This window comes from Lynx canadensis, chromosome A3 (assembly GCF_007474595.2).
Source record: "Lynx canadensis isolate LIC74 chromosome A3, mLynCan4.pri.v2, whole genome shotgun sequence".
Lineage (NCBI taxonomy): Eukaryota > Metazoa > Chordata > Mammalia > Carnivora > Felidae > Lynx > Lynx canadensis.
The window spans coordinates 143,027-160,467 of NC_044305.1; the positions used below are offsets into that span (position 1 = coordinate 143,027).

The 17,441-nt window shown below is 59.5% G+C and overlaps 1 protein-coding gene across 1 annotated transcript; it reads left to right on the forward strand.

Annotated features, from left to right (window-relative positions):
• The first annotated feature begins 14,261 nt into the window (after positions 1-14,261).
• Positions 14,262-15,299, forward strand: NPBWR2 (neuropeptides B and W receptor 2). The gene has a single exon (XM_030309083.1). The coding sequence runs from the start codon at positions 14,262-14,264 to the stop codon at positions 15,297-15,299; it is 1,038 nt and encodes a 345-aa protein (XP_030164943.1).
• Positions 15,300-17,441: the final 2,142 nt, after the last annotated feature.

Below are 17,441 nucleotides of genomic sequence, written 5' to 3' on the forward strand. Positions count from 1 at the left end.
GTTGGGAGAATGGGGACGACACCTCACCCACTGCCGCGGGGCGGGGGCAGGCTCTGTGGGGGGCAATGAGACAACAGACCTTCCAAAGTTAAAACTGCCCCGTATTCCTAGGGATCTACCCTGAGACAAGCTCACTATCGGGAAAGGCACACGTTCAGGGGCATCACTGCATCACTGTCCATGACGGAAAGTGAAAAACAGCCTGAATGTCCATCAACAATGGCTAGTCAGCACCGTGGGCCACACGGGGACTCTCACAGACACAGAGCCACGTGGACGGGGCTGCCCTGGAGGCCCCGTGAGAGACTGATGGCAGAACAGATGCCTCTCTGTGGCTGAGAAGGCAGGAGAGGTTCCCTCCTTAGGGTGACCCTCTCTTGTGCCTTTTTCTTTTTGAATCATCTGCATGTATAACCTATTCCCCCTCCTCCAAAAAGGAAAAATAAAATGTATTAAAATATTTATATATACATTTTTGAATTCCCAATCCTGTAGCCAGCCCCAAAGGCTCTGACCCTGGGGACGGGATGGGGGGCCTCCCCATGTGATTTTATGTGTTGGCAGGCTTCCTTTTGGATGCTGGCCCCTCTGAGAGTCTAATGGGAGCTTCCGCTGACTCCCAGCACCCCACAGACGGGCCCCTCCCCCAGGAGCCCCTGGAAGCTGTCCCTGCGGGCACATGTGAGGGAACTCTGCCACCGTCTGGCAGATGAGAGAGGAGACACAGTCTGGGGACCCAGGTGGGTCCCCAGGACCCTGTTAAGCCCCAGGGTGTTGCTCTGGGGCCACATTCTGTGTGATCCAGGGCTCTCTGTGAGGGTCCACAGGGACACACACTGGATCTGAATCAACCAGTGTGTTTGTCATACTTCAATTACAAATAAAGAAATAAAACCCAGGTGCCCGGCTCACCCTGACCTGCCTTGGCAGTGGGGTGGGGTCCTAAAGTGAATACAATCCCCAGAAGCTACTGAAGCAAGTGTTGGGGCCCTTTCCAACATGACTGTGGACAAGACCAATGACCCCAGAGAGAAATGTGGCCTGACAACGCCCCCCCCCCAGAAACCCCCAGGAATCCACTGGGACAGACAGAACTCAGGCTGGGGGACCATGAGGACAGGTAGTGACAGGGGTCCCCACAGGATGTGAGAGAGGACACAACCCCCCTAGGCACCCCCACCTCGGTTTAGGGCTGAGTTTCAGCCCCCATCTGATGGGCTGCCCAGCCACTCTCGGCCCACAGCCCCAGCAGCGACCCTCACCCTGCCTCCTGTGTGCCCAGGGGACAGGCCCAGCCAGGTGCCTTGGAACAGGGCGTGCACAGACGGCCCACACTGTCCACTCTCTACCACAGGATCTACACTGCAGGGTGTCTATACCGCAGCCAGCACGTCTACACTGCAGAGGGTCCTCCCTGCACTACACCCTGTACATCCACCTTGCGGGATGCATAGTGGAGCATAGCCACCCCTGATGTGTCTACACTGCAGAGAATCTGCACTGCGCCCTCCAGGGCATGGGTCCCAGGGTGTATCCGCCTTGTGATCTGTCCGTGTTGTGACGCGTCTACAAACACACGTGCGCACATACACACACATGTCTGGAGCCAGGACTGCCAGAGCCGCTTCTACTGCCATTTGTGGACTGAATGACGAAGCGTCGACAATCCAAGACAAACGTGCTAACGCTCCACCTTCGATACCCAACAGTTTCCCACATGACCCCTGCCTGCCCCTGGGCTGACCTCCGCCAGGACCATCTGCAGAAGTGACTATGGCTGCAGAGCCTCGAACCCTGTTCTCAGTCCCAGGAGTTAGAACTAATGAAAGGAAAATAAAATCTTTGACGTGAGGATCATGATTTTACCTTTGACAGTTTATTCTTTAACATTTCGGGAATGATTTGTTTTCTGTCTTTTGCATTTTTTTTCTCAAAAGCTTCCCACTGCCTTTAGGAAAAGGTACAAAAGTCTCCATGACCCACCCCTCCTCCGGCTCTCTCGTTTCCCGTAGGCCTGACCCCTCTATTTGGGGCTCCCCGCGAGCATAAAAGCACTGAATGCGTTTCCTGCCACAGATGGGGTGACTTAAAACAGCACAACTTCACTCTCTCACAGTTCTGGAAGGCAGAACTCCAAAGCCAAGGTGTCGGCAGAGCCACGCTCTCTCCCAATGTCTAGCTGGGCTTCCTCTCTCACCCCTTCCAGATCCTGCTGGTCTCCAGTGTCCCAGTCTCCACCTCCATCGCACACCACCCAGCGCTCTGCCTGTACCCTCTGTGTCTGTATGCAAATTTTCCTCTTCTGATAAGGATTTCACTCCCGTCCCTACGACCTCATCTTAACTAATCACATCTGCAAATACCTACTTCCAAATAAGGTCACATTCACAGGTGCTGGGGTTAGGACTTCAACATGTCTTTTTAAGGACCTGACTCAACCCACAACGCTCATTGATGAAGACACCAGTAAAACGTTACGACCCAGTTCAAAGTAAAATCCAAACCACAAACATAAACATAGGCGATCAAGAACCCTGAAATGAATCTGTAAGTACGTGACGACTGGTCACCACTCAGAGAGCAACCCTCAGGTGCTTTCCACCGACGGAACTAATTTGCACTTCGGCGAGAAAGAACCGTCTGCCCTATTATCAATTTTCTGGGATTATAGAGCTATGAAATAGCTCAAAGATCATGAAAGACAGAAAATCTGTAAGGTAGAGCCAACAGGACACCCAAGAACTTTTGATGACATTTCAAAGTCTTTTGGCTTACAAATCATCCCGACGACACCGCACGTGCACACGGAAGTGGAGAGAACACAGGACTACCGTGCCTCCCACCACACTCTGTCAAAGATCCGCTCTGTCTACATTCCCAGGACTATCTTCAGGCAAATCCCAAACACGATCTCATCTTTCATTCATAAATACTTAATGAGTAGTTTTCAAAGGATTTTAAAGACAAAAATGACATGATCCTACTGGATTTTAGAAAAAGCACTCTGGTTGCCAAGTAGAGAAAGACTGAAGAGGGGCGCCTGGGTGGCGCAGTCGGTTAAGCGTCCGACTTCAGCCAGGTCACGATCTCGCGGTCCGTGAGTTCGAGCCCCGCATCAGGCTCTGGGCTGATGGCTCGGAGCCTGGAGCCTGTTTCCGATTCTGTGTCTCCCTCTCTCTCTGCCCCTCCCCCGTTCATGCTCTGTCTCTCTCTGTCCCAAAAATAAATAAAAAACGTTGAAAAAAAAATTTTTTTTAAATAAAAAATTAAAAAAAAGAAAGACTGAAGAAAATAGCAGAGGCAGAAAGGAGAACTCGCAGACACCCGGCACGTGTGAGCACACAACACACAGTCCGCACAACACACACGCACACTCAACACGCAGCGTATACGCCGCACACATGGACACGCAACACACAGTGTGTGCACGTGCACATCTCTTGCCCATCACACGAGCTCCTCACCAACGCAGGGACGACGCTTTCACACAGATCACGCGGAAACGTCAAGTCCCCAAAGCCCCACTGGACACCTCTGGAGCCTTTCAAGCTGCTAGGCCCCTGCTCAGGCCCCCCGGCGCCTGCCTCATCTATCGTCCCCCTGGGCTCCAGGGAGCCTCCCGCTGCCCAGACACCTTCCCACCCTCGGAAGACCCCTGGACCCTCTTCTCTGCTATCTTGGGATGTTAGATTTGGCCACCAGTGTTGCCCTGGGAGATCTGCACCGCCCCTGCCCCGCTGGGAAGAGAGCAGGCTGAAGCATCAGGCAGGGACTTAGCTAAGGCCTCTCCAGGCACTTGAGACCTGTTAAGCCCCTCCCCGTGGACCCTCTGCACCTGTTCTATCATTGGGCAGCTAGCAACTGAGACTCCAGCCCCCGGTCTCCCAACATCAGGTGTCCCTACCTCTCTGTCTTCAAGGGTGCTGGTACCCATAACTCCCCTCCAAATCAGCCTGTCCCCAGGACCCACCTGCCAGTGTCCCCCTCCCCCACCAGACCGGGATCTCAGTGGCTCCAGTTCCCACTGGCCACCTTTTGCCAGCTCCAACCCTCCTGTCCACCTTCCATCCAGCAGCCAGAATGATTGTTTTTGTTTTTTTTTTTTTTAATTTTTTTTTCAACATTTTTTATTTATTTTTGGGACAGAGAGAGACAGAGCATGAACGGGGGAGGGGCAGAGAGAAAGGGAGACACAGAATCGGAAACAGGCTCCAGGCTCTGAGCCATCAGCCCAGAGCCCGACGCGGGCTCGAACTCACGGACCGCGAGATCAAGACCTGGCTGAAGTCGGACGCTTAACCGACTGCGCCACCCAGGCGCCCCCAGAATGATTGTTTTGAAACACAAACGCGGCCACATCACCCCTCTGCCTAAAACTGTCTGCAGTCCGCACTGCCCCCAGATAGAGACCCATTAAGGTCTCTTCTCATTGTGGCCCTGCCCGCCCTCCAGCCTCACCCCTTCCCACCTCTGTCCTTGCTTGCTCCCTCTCATGCTCCTACACCCTCCCCAGGTAACCCTACTCACCCCTGGAAGCTAAGAGGCCACCTCTCTAGGAAGCCTGTCATGACTCGATCAGTGTTGGCCCATCAAAGAAAGACAAGCCTCTAGCATGATGAACATCAACCCCACAATGGAACTACTTGAAGGTCAGCCACACGTGTCCCTGAATCCTCAGGAACACGCCCCCCCCCCACCCCGCAACTGCCACAGAAGTTCGCAAATGTGTTGAATGAGCCACGTGCAGATCTGTCACAAAGCCTGGGGTCCCACCACTGGGGCCTCCTTTCGGCGTGTCCAGGTTATTCTTTAGGAAATTTCCAAGGAACCTGGGCTGGAGGGCCCCCCCCCCCCCCAGCAGTCCTGTCCTCTCTGCAGCAGTGCTCATAACTGGCCACTAGGTGTCAGGGTTGGGCTGCATTGAGCAGAACTCACCGCGCCTGGGAGACAGAGGGGATCCTGCTCACACACCCCAACCCTAAGGAAAATGACCGCCTTGGTTGGACAAAACTAGTCTGGGAGAGCCTCTTGGAAGACGGGGGATTCGAGGTGCTTTGGGCCAGTGGCTAACCTGGTTTCTCAGTTCCCCGCACAACCTGATGATCCCCACCACACACCACCTCCGGGAACCCCTGTGCCCCCTGCACCCTGCAGTTCACAGCCCCTTACAGCCTCCTGTCCCACTTACAGCTGATGTGAGGCCAGTATTGACTCCAAGTGTCCATCTGAGCCGCCCAAGCCCCAGGCTGAGACCCCAGGCCAGGCCCAGAGCAGCGTGGGCAGGTAGGACGGCAGATTCACTCCAGCGTCCACAGGCAGCGGGCCCAGCTCGTGCAGGCGATGCGCAGAGCAAGGCTCACACAGCAAGGACGGACCCGGCTCTAGACCAGCACTCCAGACCACCCTGTGGGGATATGGACGGAGACCTCAGGCAGGACCCACCTCCGCGGCAAGAGCCACCAGCTCTGAGGGTCTCTCAGTGAGAGCGTGAACTCTGCTCACGGCCACGCTCCTTGATCCCCGGGAAGGACGCAGGGGCTCCGGGTTTCCAGCTGCTCTGGAAGCTGCCTGCAGAGGGCCAGGTTCTTGAGGGAGCAGCAGGTCGCTGATACCAGGGCCCGCCCCTGAGTGTCCTCCCGTGGATGACGCTGACGGCAGCAGCTCCATCGGAAGCCAAGTGTGTCCGGTTGCTCTAGCATCACAAGCTCATGCCGGAGAAGCCCCGTCGGAGCCCGCTGTTTTCACCTACAAAGTAAGGCAAGAGTGGTACCGCCTCCTGGGTCCTTACGGGCAGAAAAAACACGAGTGCTGATAGGTCTGGCAGCGCCCGGCCCATAGTGGCCACTCGGATAAAGCAGAAGGAGACAGGTCAAGAGAATTGGGAAAGGGGACAAGACGTCGTCTTCAGGCAGAGTCCAGGCCTTATGGGCTACAGCAGGCAGCCTTCCCTCTGGGGGAAGTGCCCTCCCACAGGCACCCGGCAGGCCCCATGGATAAATGGTTTGTCCAGAGCCAAGGCGTTTCCTGGCGTTCAGATGTTCGGTACTAAAACCCAGAGAGCCCCAGGTGCACCGGGATGGTCCTTCCCACAAAGGGGATGTCAGAGGCTGCAGGGTCACAGATGGGGAGGTGGGGGGCTCTTGAGAGGGTACAGTCAAGGTGGACACCCAGGTATGACCTGTTTGGACAGGATTGTCATGGAGACTAGAGAGTCTACACGGGAGTGGGAGCTGGGCCCTTGCTGACTCACCCAGGGCGGGTGTGGGGCCCAGAATCTCCTTCAAGACCTGGAGCTTCAAGAAGAGGCCCGGGGAGGAAGGACATTCAGGTCCTGGGCTCTAGACACAGCCTTGAGGACACACGGACCACACCACAGTCCTCAAGTCCAGTGAGAAGACAGAGAAGGAGCCCCAGTGAAGCACTTGGCGGGGCTCTGGGTACGAGAAGGCAATGCTGATCAGGGCAGGAGGCCACCGTTAAGCCGAGACCTGGAGCCTTTGCTATGAAACTGGGCCCCCCTGCCCCTCACCTCCTCCAACCCCCATCCCCAGGCTGGCCTGCCTCTTCCATTCCAAGATGGAAGCCGTGAACTCTGTGCCCACACACCCCGTTGACTCTGATCTCCCTCCCAGACCGCTCAGACCGCCAAACCACGTCAGCCCTTCCCAAGGTGCCCTCGCCTAGCCTGGCACCCGACCTTCTCCACGAACACGGTGTCACCCTTGCCAACTCCACCACTGCCGCACGGAGGAACTCCGGCACAGGCAACGTACTGTGCGCACACACGGCCTCCTCGCCTTCTCCGTCCCCAGCTGATGGCACAGCTTGCTGGTCACCTGAGACAGAAATCGCGGTGGGCAAGGGGTGGGGGGACTTCCAGTCTGGATTCAAACCTCTGTCCTCCCCTGGGAAACCACAACCTCGGTGGCCACGGGCCCCGTGAAACTAGACTCTCCCCACGGATTGTTGCAGGACCCAGCAGGCCAGGCCAAGCAGGTCAGCGCAGGGCTCTCCGTCCCACCCACTTGCAGGTCTGTGTTTCGGTGCTGGACGGGGCCAGAGGTCCCAGGCAAGGAACTCTGAGCCCTGACCGAGCCACATGCCTGACCCGTAGCAAGCCCGCCTGTGCCACAGCACCAGCCCAGAGTTGTCCGCATGCCCTTGCGCACACACCCAGCTCACGTACGTGGACACCACGGCCACACCTGCACGGACAGCCTGCTCTGCCGTGACACACTCCCACCAGGTCTGGCTCGCAGCGGAAAACTCCCTCCACCTGCTGTCTCTCTCCCTCCCTGGAACCCTGGGCTGAGCGCACTCTGGTGGGGACAGAATGGTCGCAGACCCAGCCCGGGGCTCCACGAGGAGTCAGGCAGGGAGGAGAGACGTGTATCCTGCAGGACACGGGACCAGAAGAGCCAGGACAAGTGGCTCCTTAGACATGAAGCATCGCTCGCAGGTCTGTCTAGTTCAGTCTCTCAGACAGAAGCCCTCACCCCAGACTCTGGGAGCAGAGGCCTCCCCTGCCCTACCCCAAGGCTCCAGGCTGGGTAGAGCAGCCATTCTGAGCTGGGTTGGTCCCAGCCTCAGCCCCTTATCCTGACCACTGCCGGAGTGGCAGCAAGAGGCCCCTCCTATAACCGCTGGACAGAGGTGCTACCACAATCCTGCCAGGTCCCAGCCCAGCCCCGTCCCTAGCACTATTTCTAGGGCCTGGTGCACACACAGTAGGCCAACATCAGCGTCTGCTGCAGGGACCAGCAGAGGTTCAAGTGAGCCAAAGGGTGAGCGGAGTCCAGGGCAGCCCCATCGGCAGGAAGCCCAGTGTGGGGCATGCCCGTGGGTCCTGGGCTGGGCTGCCTCCCTCTGCTCCTGGAGGCACCCTTTGTTCAGCAGCCGTCACTGGCTTGTGGAGCAAAAGGCCAGGCCCTGCACAGAGGACGGGGACCTGGAGGGAGAGGCCAGAGCCAGCCCCGATGCCCCCCGGCTAAGCCCTGCTTCCTTCCCCACACTCCCCCGGCCCCAGGCACGGACCCTCCCCAACCCCCACAGAGCACCCAAAATCCCTCCCTGCGTCAGAGCCGTGCAGACACCGGGCCTGCCGGTCCCCACCACAGCAGGACCCTGGTCACCGACCGCAGAGGCCAAAGAGAAGGTGCTCCAGGTGAAGGTGTCCGGGATGCGTAGACGAGACTCGAAAGCAGGAACGGGCGCTGGTGCCACGTGCAGCCCCGAGGCAGAGCCAGTCATGTGCACGCACGTGTCACCCAAGGGTGAGCGAGTACCACGGGGCGTGTCAGCATGACACGTGCGAGCAAGATGCTGCACACACGGGGCATGAAAACAGAAAACACGTGTGCTCACCAGCACCTGTATACGGAGCAGCGAGCACCTGACCTGGGGGCCCCACGCCTGCCCTGGCTGCCCTTCCCCCATCACCGATACCCCTGCAGCCAAGAGAGGGCCCCTCGCCAGTGCCCGGTCTCAGTGGTCATCCCAGACAGCCCCACGCCACCATCTGGATCTAAAGACGTCAGGAGGGGTCTGGAATTGAGCAGGGGTTTCTGCAAATGTGGGGGAGGAGGACGTGTGTGCTGGGATCTGTGTGCAGTGCGGGAAGGTGTGCGTGCTATACTTGGTACAGGGCCCTGGGGTCGCCAAAGCTCGTGCAGCAGGCCAGGCTCCCTCCTCTGTCCTTGGGGTCGGTGCCAGGCAGGTGGGGAAGGGAATAAGCAACCTTGCCCGGCGGGACCCGTCACTCTGGCCCTACTTGCTGCCAGCTCAGCCTGTCCTCCCCTGCCCAGGAGCCCCAAGGGCGACCTCATCCTGGCCTTACTCCACCAACTGTCCCACGCCGGCCTCATCTGCCCACAGTCTGAGAGCCGGGTCCGAGGTGAACAGGTCTGGCCTCTGGAGCATCCTATTCCCGGCTGCACCTGTGGAAAAGGCCGGCTGCCCACATTCCCCGGGACCAGAAACAAGCCGAACTGTGTGGCATGAGCCCTGCACAGGAGGACAAGCACCGCCCAGCTCCAGAACCACCTCCTGGCCTGGCCTTCTGGTCTGAGTCATGGCTCTGCAGGAGTTGATTCGAGAATGAATCAGCCTTGCCTGTCTACTGACCTTCGGCATGAATTCGTGGACTGACAAGGAGGCCAGGCTCATGGATGGCTCCTTTCTGGGTCCATCTCTGGCCCAGAGTGCTGGGCCACTCCAGGCGCAGGGGGAGGGTGTCCAGGTACATCCACAATCTCCCACCACCCGCGTGCGTTTTTACATACACAGATGTGCCTGTGACCCCTCCCACCTGAGACACATAGGCACCTGCACCCTCCCTCCCTGCCCTGCCCACGCTTTCCGAGTGACCACAGGAGCTCTGCTGGAGACAAGAGGAGACCCCCCCCTCCACCCCTCTCACTCCAAGTGCACCAGGACCACCCGGGGAGACGTGCCCCACAACTCGGGACAGGGACACGTGCTTGGTGAAGCCCCCCTTCCCACCCAGTAGGGCCCGCTTCTGGTTGTTGGAGCCTGAGCAGGAAGGAGGGGAGCTGCCACTACAAAGTTGCCCACACCTGCCGCCCCATTTCCATTTCAGCCTCCAAGCCCTCCTCATCCGAGTTTCTGGGGGACAGGAAGGGGTAAGCTGTCTGGTAATACAGCCAAATGACCCTCCCATGCTGAGAAGGGCCTGGCTTGCCTCGGGGAACCCTCGTGCCTCATTCCTGCCTGGGTTTAAGTCACCTAGAAGTTTCTCAGCTTGTGTCTGGAGAGGGAAGAGGGAGTGCGTGTGGGCAGGGCAGGGGCCGTGTGCAGGGCAGGCAGGCTGTGCAAACAGCCCAGGCCCTGGCCCAGGTTGCCCCAAACCCTGCCTCCCAAAGACCTCAGGTGGGGCTGGTGCCGTCCACGGCCAACTGGACTCTGGACAATACGCCCCCTTCCAACCTGGCTGCCCCTACAGACCCCCGGCGGGGCTCCTGCCCCAACCCCTCCCTCGTCCCCCTCAGCCCCCTCCACCCCCTCACCCCACAGACCCTCTCCACCTGAGGACCTGGCAGGACCATCCTCCCCTCCTCGAAGTTTTCACAGAGACAAGAGCCAGTACCCCCGTCCGGGCAGCCAAAGCCCCGGTCCCTCCCTCCCGAGACCCCTCCCTCCCCCTGTCCTTTGTCCTCGGCACACACACTTGCAAGGCTCTGCCACCTCCTTGGACTCTTGCGGCTCCAGCCTTCTCAGCAGGGCCACCCTCTCAAAGATGGACGGGGCACCAGCATTGCCGGCAGGCCCCTCTGCTTTGCTCCCCCGTAGCACACCTCGTCTTGGACCACACCTCACGCCGCGCTCGATGTTTCCCTGCTACGGCATCAGCCCTGTGAGAGCGGGAAGACTTTCCTCTTTGCTCACTGCTGTGTCCCTGGTCAAATGCTCGTGGAGCAAACTAATGACCCTGGGCCTAGAGTTGGGGTGTTTGAAAGTTGACTAAGCCGGAGCCCCTGTGGGACCCCAGTCTGACTGCCCCGGGTTTCTCCCACCTGCCAGAGGCCTCCCTCAGCACCTGGCACAAGAACCCCCAGGCCATGACCTCCCCCTGGGGACAGCTCAGCGCTCACTGGGTGTTAAAGAACGGGGAGACAGCTGGGCGCCCAGTGGCACGGAGGGGAGAGTCCCGTCCCCTCAGGGTTACACGTAGAGGGCTCTCTCTGCCTCCCGGAGAAGTGTGAGGACCTGGTTCCCATCCTAGGAAGACGGGCCGTGTCTTTTTCCGGGAACTCAGCTTCTCAATTACCTTCTTAGAAGCAGCTGGGGCCCAGGCACCTCCTCACCTGGTGAGCCGGTGAAGGAGAGAGCGGGAGAGCAGGCAGGCCTGGACCCCAACCTGCGGGGCAGAGTGCCTGTCGTCCCCACCAGGCCTGCCTGGGTGGAGCTGAGATTGCCGAAACACAGGCGAGCACACGGGTGCTCGGTGCACACATGCGCACATGCGTGTGTGTGCATAAGTGTGCGTCTATATGTCTCCACGTGTCTCTGTACGTGTCTGCATATGCCTGTACAAGTGTGTGTGCGCGCGTGTGTGTGTGTAAAGACCCAAGTCACCCGTTTCAGTCAGGGACAGGTGGAAGGTGGCTGCCACACCCACGTATAATGACAGTAAGAGTAAAGCTGGCACGGCTAAGCTCGCTCGCGGCCTACATTGTCTCAGGGTCTAACGCTCATTACCCACTAGCCACACTGGCCGTGCTCCCCCGCCACCCTGCCCTGAGGGGGACAAGGGCCCACTGGGCTCTCTGGACCTGCTTCCCCCCAAGCGTGCAGACCGGTGCGCACAGCAGCACACAAACACAAATTCACCATCACACAAGATCACGCTCCCTCCCCCACGGCTCCCTGCCCGCATCTCTCCACAGGCTGACAGCATCTCACCTCACTCATTTCTGAAAATGGAACCGATCTCCCCGGAGTGACGTTCACACAGTGCCCAACCCACAGGGCAGGACAAAGGACCAGGGGGCAAGGGCTGGGGCCACGGTGTTGCCAGGGGCCTCAGCTGAGGTGCTTCTGTGGGAGGAAGGGGCATCTAGGAGAGTCACTGCGCCTGCAGGCCTGGCATTGGCTCCCTGGGGTCCCGAGACCCCCACCTGAATGTGCCAGGGGCTAGCTAAGCACCCGCACCTAGTGTCCCCATTCTCCCCCAGCCCCTGCTGCCTCTGGGCCCCCCACCCTCCCATCTTCTACCCCCCCCCCATCCCACTTCAGAGGTGACCGCGGGGAGCCAGGCCAGCACCCAGGACAGACTTAGGAGGGCAGAGACCAGGTCTCAGAGGGGCTCAGAGTCCCAGACCCAGCCAGACACCGGTGGGGTGACACCCAGAGTCCGGTTTGTCTCAGAGGAAGAGCCTCAGAGGAAGCCAAAGGCACGTGGGAAAGCCCACGAGAGGGTTCTTGTACTTCTGATACTGGGCTGTGGCCCCTCCCGAGCACTTAGGAAAAGGCCTGCCTGGAATCACCAGCTCCGGAGAAAGTTTGGGACGGCACTTGGTCCTTTGCTGAGCCGGGACAAAGCAGGAGGGATACAAGGGTCCCACCTGGGCAGGGCTTGCCGTGAAGAACCCCACTCCAGGGCCCGCGCTCGGGGCGAGACAGGACACCAGTCTGCTATGCGCTGGCCAGAGGGCAGACAGAGCCACGGACCCCTCCTAAGATGAGCAAGGGACGGGGACCCAAGCATCCCTCCCAGGGAAGGCCCACAGACAGGCCCAGAGCGGCCAGCCACTCAGCACAGCCCGCACAGAGAGCCCCTCCCTCCCTCCCAGGGTGCCCAGGCCCAGCCTGGTTCACAGAAGCAAGGCGGACAGCATTCTCTCCGGCCTCTTTCACTCTGCTTCTCAGAGAGAATGTCCTCGTTCAAATCGACGAAGTCTGAGGGTATTCACACGGGACAGTGAATTGTTCCAAAGCAAGTTCTAGCGACAGTGCCCTACACACACCAGAAACAAATGCCTGCGTGCTCCTGCATGGAGGTGAGGGTCCTTGGGGCTGCCAGGGTATGGAGCAGACCCTGCTGGGGGCCCCGTGGGGTGGAGGCTCAGCCCTAGAGGGATGGCCGGAGCCCCCGGCTGAGGCTCCCAGCACCCCCACCCGGCTATGCCCACCTCTGGGCCCGTGGGAGGAGAGGCTGGTGCACCCAGCCCACGGCCTCGGGCCGGGTGACTTCAGGGCACTTGGGCAACTGCCCCGGCTCCTGTCCTGACCCAGGCCACGGGGACACAGGAACTGCAGCTCTGGTGAAGGAAGCACAGCGAGGAAGGTGGGGAGACACCCAGCAGGAGGTAGGCAGCCTTGTCCCCCTAGACTGGAAACACACGGGCCCTTGACGGAGAAGTCCCTGCTGAGGACCTGCCCAGAGACGGTGCCGGGGACCGTCAGTAGCTGCAGCATTGCTGAAACAGCCCAGCTGTAAGGTATCAGGACTGAGCAAGTCTTTGAGAGTGGCTAGTGACAGTGGGCACTCAGGGAGGGACCAGGAGCTAGACAAGAACAAATCTCTCCGCACACTTCCACCGCGTGTGTGGTTTTGGCACACGTACATGTCCTTCTTTTGGCAAAAGAGAGAGAGAGAGAGAGAGAGAGAGAATTGGGTTGTCTGCAGGCAACAGATCCTGCTTCCATACAAAGACATACAGACCCCCCCAGATTCCTAAATCTGGCTGGAGCCTATGTAGACCGCCCGCAGACCCAAGTACACAGCTTTACTACAGAAACCGCACACGGACAGACACAGATACACGATACACACGGGCACACACACAGGGTCAGGCACAAGACCTGCCAAGGCACCCACATATGCAGATAAGGGTGCCCAGGTCTACAGGGACCCACAGACAAAGGCACGGACGAGCTCAGTGGAGCGCACAGACACGGCCCCCTCCCACTGCCAACAAACCTGGGCCTGCCCGAGGCCCCCACGCACAGGCACACATGTGCACAGATGCACACGCACGCACGCATACACGCGCACCAGGGCCGCCCACTGGAGACTCCAACCAGGCGAGTGAGCATGGCAGCAACCCCGGGCACGACTGTAAGTGCTACCTCGGTTCCTGCCCCCACTTCCCCCGCCAGAGCTCCACGTCAACCAGCAGGATCCGCCTCCCTCCTTCACAGCTCACTGGCGCTGCCACCAGGCTGGAGACCTTGCCGGGAAGCCAGCTCCCGCTGAGGCTGTTGGCCAGGCAGGTCCCGCAAGCCCCCCAGGAGATCAAGAGCTGACTGGGACCCTGATGAGCGCCCGTCCATGGGGGCCACACCTCCCTCCTCCACCCTTGCCACAGCCTGAACTGGCCTCCTCCGCATGCCCACAGAGGCCACCAACCGCTGGCCCCGTGTCATCGGACAGGTCAGCGGGGAAAAGAGCAGGTAGCCAGGCAGAAAGGGTGTGCGCTGTGACTGGGAGGGCTCTGGCTTCAGGACCCTGGGATTTGAAGGGGGCAGGGGTGAGGCCGGGAGGTGTGTTTGCAAAGGCACTGCCTTGATCCCACGTAGAGTGTGCACGGGGGGCAGACAGGACAGAGGAGGATGGAGGGAGGCCCTGTGTGTCCTTAACCCTGGCAAAGTGGCCACAGCCTCTGCCAGAGAACTTGAGGCAGCTGCTGTTCCAGGCCAACGGCCAGATCCCAGGGTTTCTCTTCTCTTTCTCAGAACCCAGCCCCAGGACGCCCCCGCCCCGGCCCCTGGGAGCGAATCCTTATCAGTCCCACCTCAGGATGCAGGCTGCTGAGCTGGATCCCCTTGAAAGCAGAGGCTTCCCCTCCCAGGCTGCGGCGGGCGCCAACTCCTCCTGGGACGACGGCACCGGGCACAATGTCACCCTCCCCGAGCCGCTGCCACCCTTCTACGTGCTCCTGCCAACGGTGTACTCTGTGATCTGCGCCATGGGGCTGGCAGGTAACACAGCTATCACCTACGTGATTCGGAGGGTGCCCAAGATGAAAACGGTGAGCAACGTGTTCACCTTGAACCTGGCCATCACCGATGGCCTCTTCGCGCCGGCGCTGCCTGTCAGCATCACGGAGCACCTCCTGCGGCGCTGGCCCTTCGGGGAGCCGCTCTGCAAACTGGTGCTGGCCATCGACCACGACAACATCTTCTCCAGCATCTACTTCCCGGCCACCATGAATGTGGATCGCTACCTGGTGGTGCCGGCCACCACACAGTGCCGCCGGGTGCCCCAGCGCACCCTCCGCGGAGCGAAGATCACCAGCCTCTGTGTCTGGATCGGTGGCACCATCATGGTCCTGCCCTTCTCCTTTGCTGGCGTCTACAGCCATCAGCTGCAGGTCACGAGTTGCGGGCTGACTTTCCCGCGGCCTGAGAGGGCCTGCTTCAAGGCCAGCCGCATCTACGTGCTAGTCCTGGGCTTTGTGGTGCCCATGTGTACCCTCTGCGTGCTCTACGTGGACCTGTTGCGTCGGCTGCGGGCCCTGCGGCTCCTCTCCAGAACCAAAGCTCTGGGCAAAGCCAAGCGGAAGGTGACCACCCTGGTCCTGGCTGTGCTGGCCGTGGGCCTGCTCTGCTGGACGCCCTTCCACCTGGCCTCCGTCGTGGCCCTGACCACAGACGTGCCCCAGACGTCACTGGTCAGCGGCATGTCCTACATCGTCACCAGCCTCAGCTGCGCCAGCTCCTGTCTCAACCCTTTCCTCTACGCCTTCCTGGATGAGAACTTCCAAAACAGCTTCCGCAGCACGTTCCGGTGCTCAGGGGCCTCAGCGCCCTCCGCAGAGCCCCCGTGCGTCTGCTAGGAAAAGCGCTGTTCCCTTTGGAGGAAAGGCTCACCTGCTCACGTCCCGTCGCCACCTTCTCCGCACAGAGAGAGGAAGACCCGTGAAGGCCGCCCACCGGACCCGCAGAGACGACCGCGACATCTTTCCCAGGTCTCTGCCACCTGGACAGCCCCTGGGCAGGCAGCTGCAGGGAGTCAGGTTCTGGCCCCACCCTGCCTGTCTGACCCCGGGCGCAACAGGCATCCTGACTCTACTCACCTGCAGAGAGGCAGACAGAAGACGTCCCCGGAGGCTCCTTCCCCGTCTTCCCTGACAACCGTAATCTGGAGGGAAAGAAACCCACACTGTGATTGCATCCCGGGGCCACCACTGCGCTCCACACTCGGCACCCTTGGGCTGGCCCCTCCCAGGACAGTGCCGAGATGGCAAAAGTGCAAGCACCCGGGGCAGGAAAGCCAGGTGTTACTGCAAAGGCCGCAGACTCAACTATCAAATAAGGCCACGGGATGCATTCTCATAGCCTGAAACTTGGGCGGCATTTCACCAGGAGGCCTGTGCCCACTTGGTGTCCTCTCTTGACCCTGCATGCTGTGTGGCCCATGCCCCTTTCGTGCCCTCCGTGTCATAGTCTGTGGCCACCAGGACCCTTCTTCCGGGACCTTTGGACCCCCACGGTCTAGAGGGAGCATCTGGTACTTGGATGGGCTGACATCCGGACCCCTCCTCCCTGGGTTGTGGCCTGGGGCCTAGATTCAGCCCGCAGGAGCCCTGTGCTGAACCTCTGGGGTCAGGGTGGGGACACTTAGCTGCTGGCTATTCAGAGACCTGAAGCCTCAGCCAGGCTCCCCCGCCCTTAGCCCCGCGGCTCCCAGCTGGTTCCATGCTTGGCGCTCTAGCTGTGCCCTTCTGTGCATCGTCTGGCATCTCCCAGGACCCTCCTCAGCTCATGGTGCCCCAGGCCGGCTTCAGTCCTCATGGCACAGAGCTCTGAGCTGTCTGTCCAGCTGGCATGCAACACCCACCATTCACCATCCATGAGGTGCCCCCCAGGGGGCGTGACTGCCGCCCTTCACATACTCCAGCTTCTCCAGTCACGTGGTCCTTAAAGCTCAGACCCACATCCTTTTCCCCTCCTCTCTGTCAGCCTGAAACAACTTACAGCCACCTCTGTGCTGCCTCGTCCCCGACGACACCGGAATCTACTGCCGTATGATGAATTTCCCCTGATCCTAACAGCTTAAGACAACATTTTATTATTTCCTAGCTCCTGTCGCTCAAGAATTTGAGAGACGTTTTGGAGTAGTTCTGGCTCAGAGTCTCTCATGAGGTTGTAGTCAGGCTGTTGGGTGAGGCTCTGGTCACCTGAAGGCTGGACTCACACTGGGGACGCTGCTTCCAAGGAGCCCCTCACATGGCCCGGCGCACGAGGCCTCAGGTCCTCCCCACATGGACTCTCCCCAGGGCTGCTTGGACATTGCCCCCGTGTGGCTGCTGGTCCCCCAGGGTGAACCAGTGGAGAGTGGGAGCCAGGAAGAGGCCTCAACACCATCTAAGACTGTCTTGGGGGGCACCTGGGTGGCTCAGTCGGTTGAGCGTCTGATTCTTGGTTTCGGCTCCGGTCACGATCCCAGAATCATGGGACCGAGCCCCACATTAGGCTCCCTGCTGAGCGCAGAGCCTGGCTAAGATTCTCTCTCCCTCTGCCCCTTTCCCCTACTCTCTCGCTCACTCGCTCGCTCACTCTCTCAAAAATAAATAAAAACATTTTAAAAATTAAAAAATAAATAAATAAAAATAAAAATAAATTTTAAAAGACTATCTTGGAAGCCATTTGCCACATTCTAATCATTAGAAGTCAGCCACTAAGCCCAGCCCACACTCGGGGGCTGTGGACATTTTTTAAGCCACTACTAACACCCACATCTCTCACTGGAAGATTCTGGGACCTGTTTGGTCACTGCAGGGCAGACACCTCCGCCAGCAGCAGCCCCAATTAGTGCCTCCGCACTGGCCCTGCGTGCAAGCTTCTTGAGGAGAGGAGCTGAGGCTCTTGACACGTCTTCTAAGACCGTGGAGGTGAGAGCGGGTGTGAGGTGCAAATGAGTGAGTGAACAGGGCACAGCAGTCACAAAGGCTGGAGGCTGCGTTCCTGACAAGCGG

Coding starts and splice junctions, on each gene's coding strand:
- NPBWR2 (XM_030309083.1), top strand. CDS start 14,262: ATGCAGGCTGCTGAGCTGGATCCCCTTGAAAGCAGAGGCTTCCCCTCC.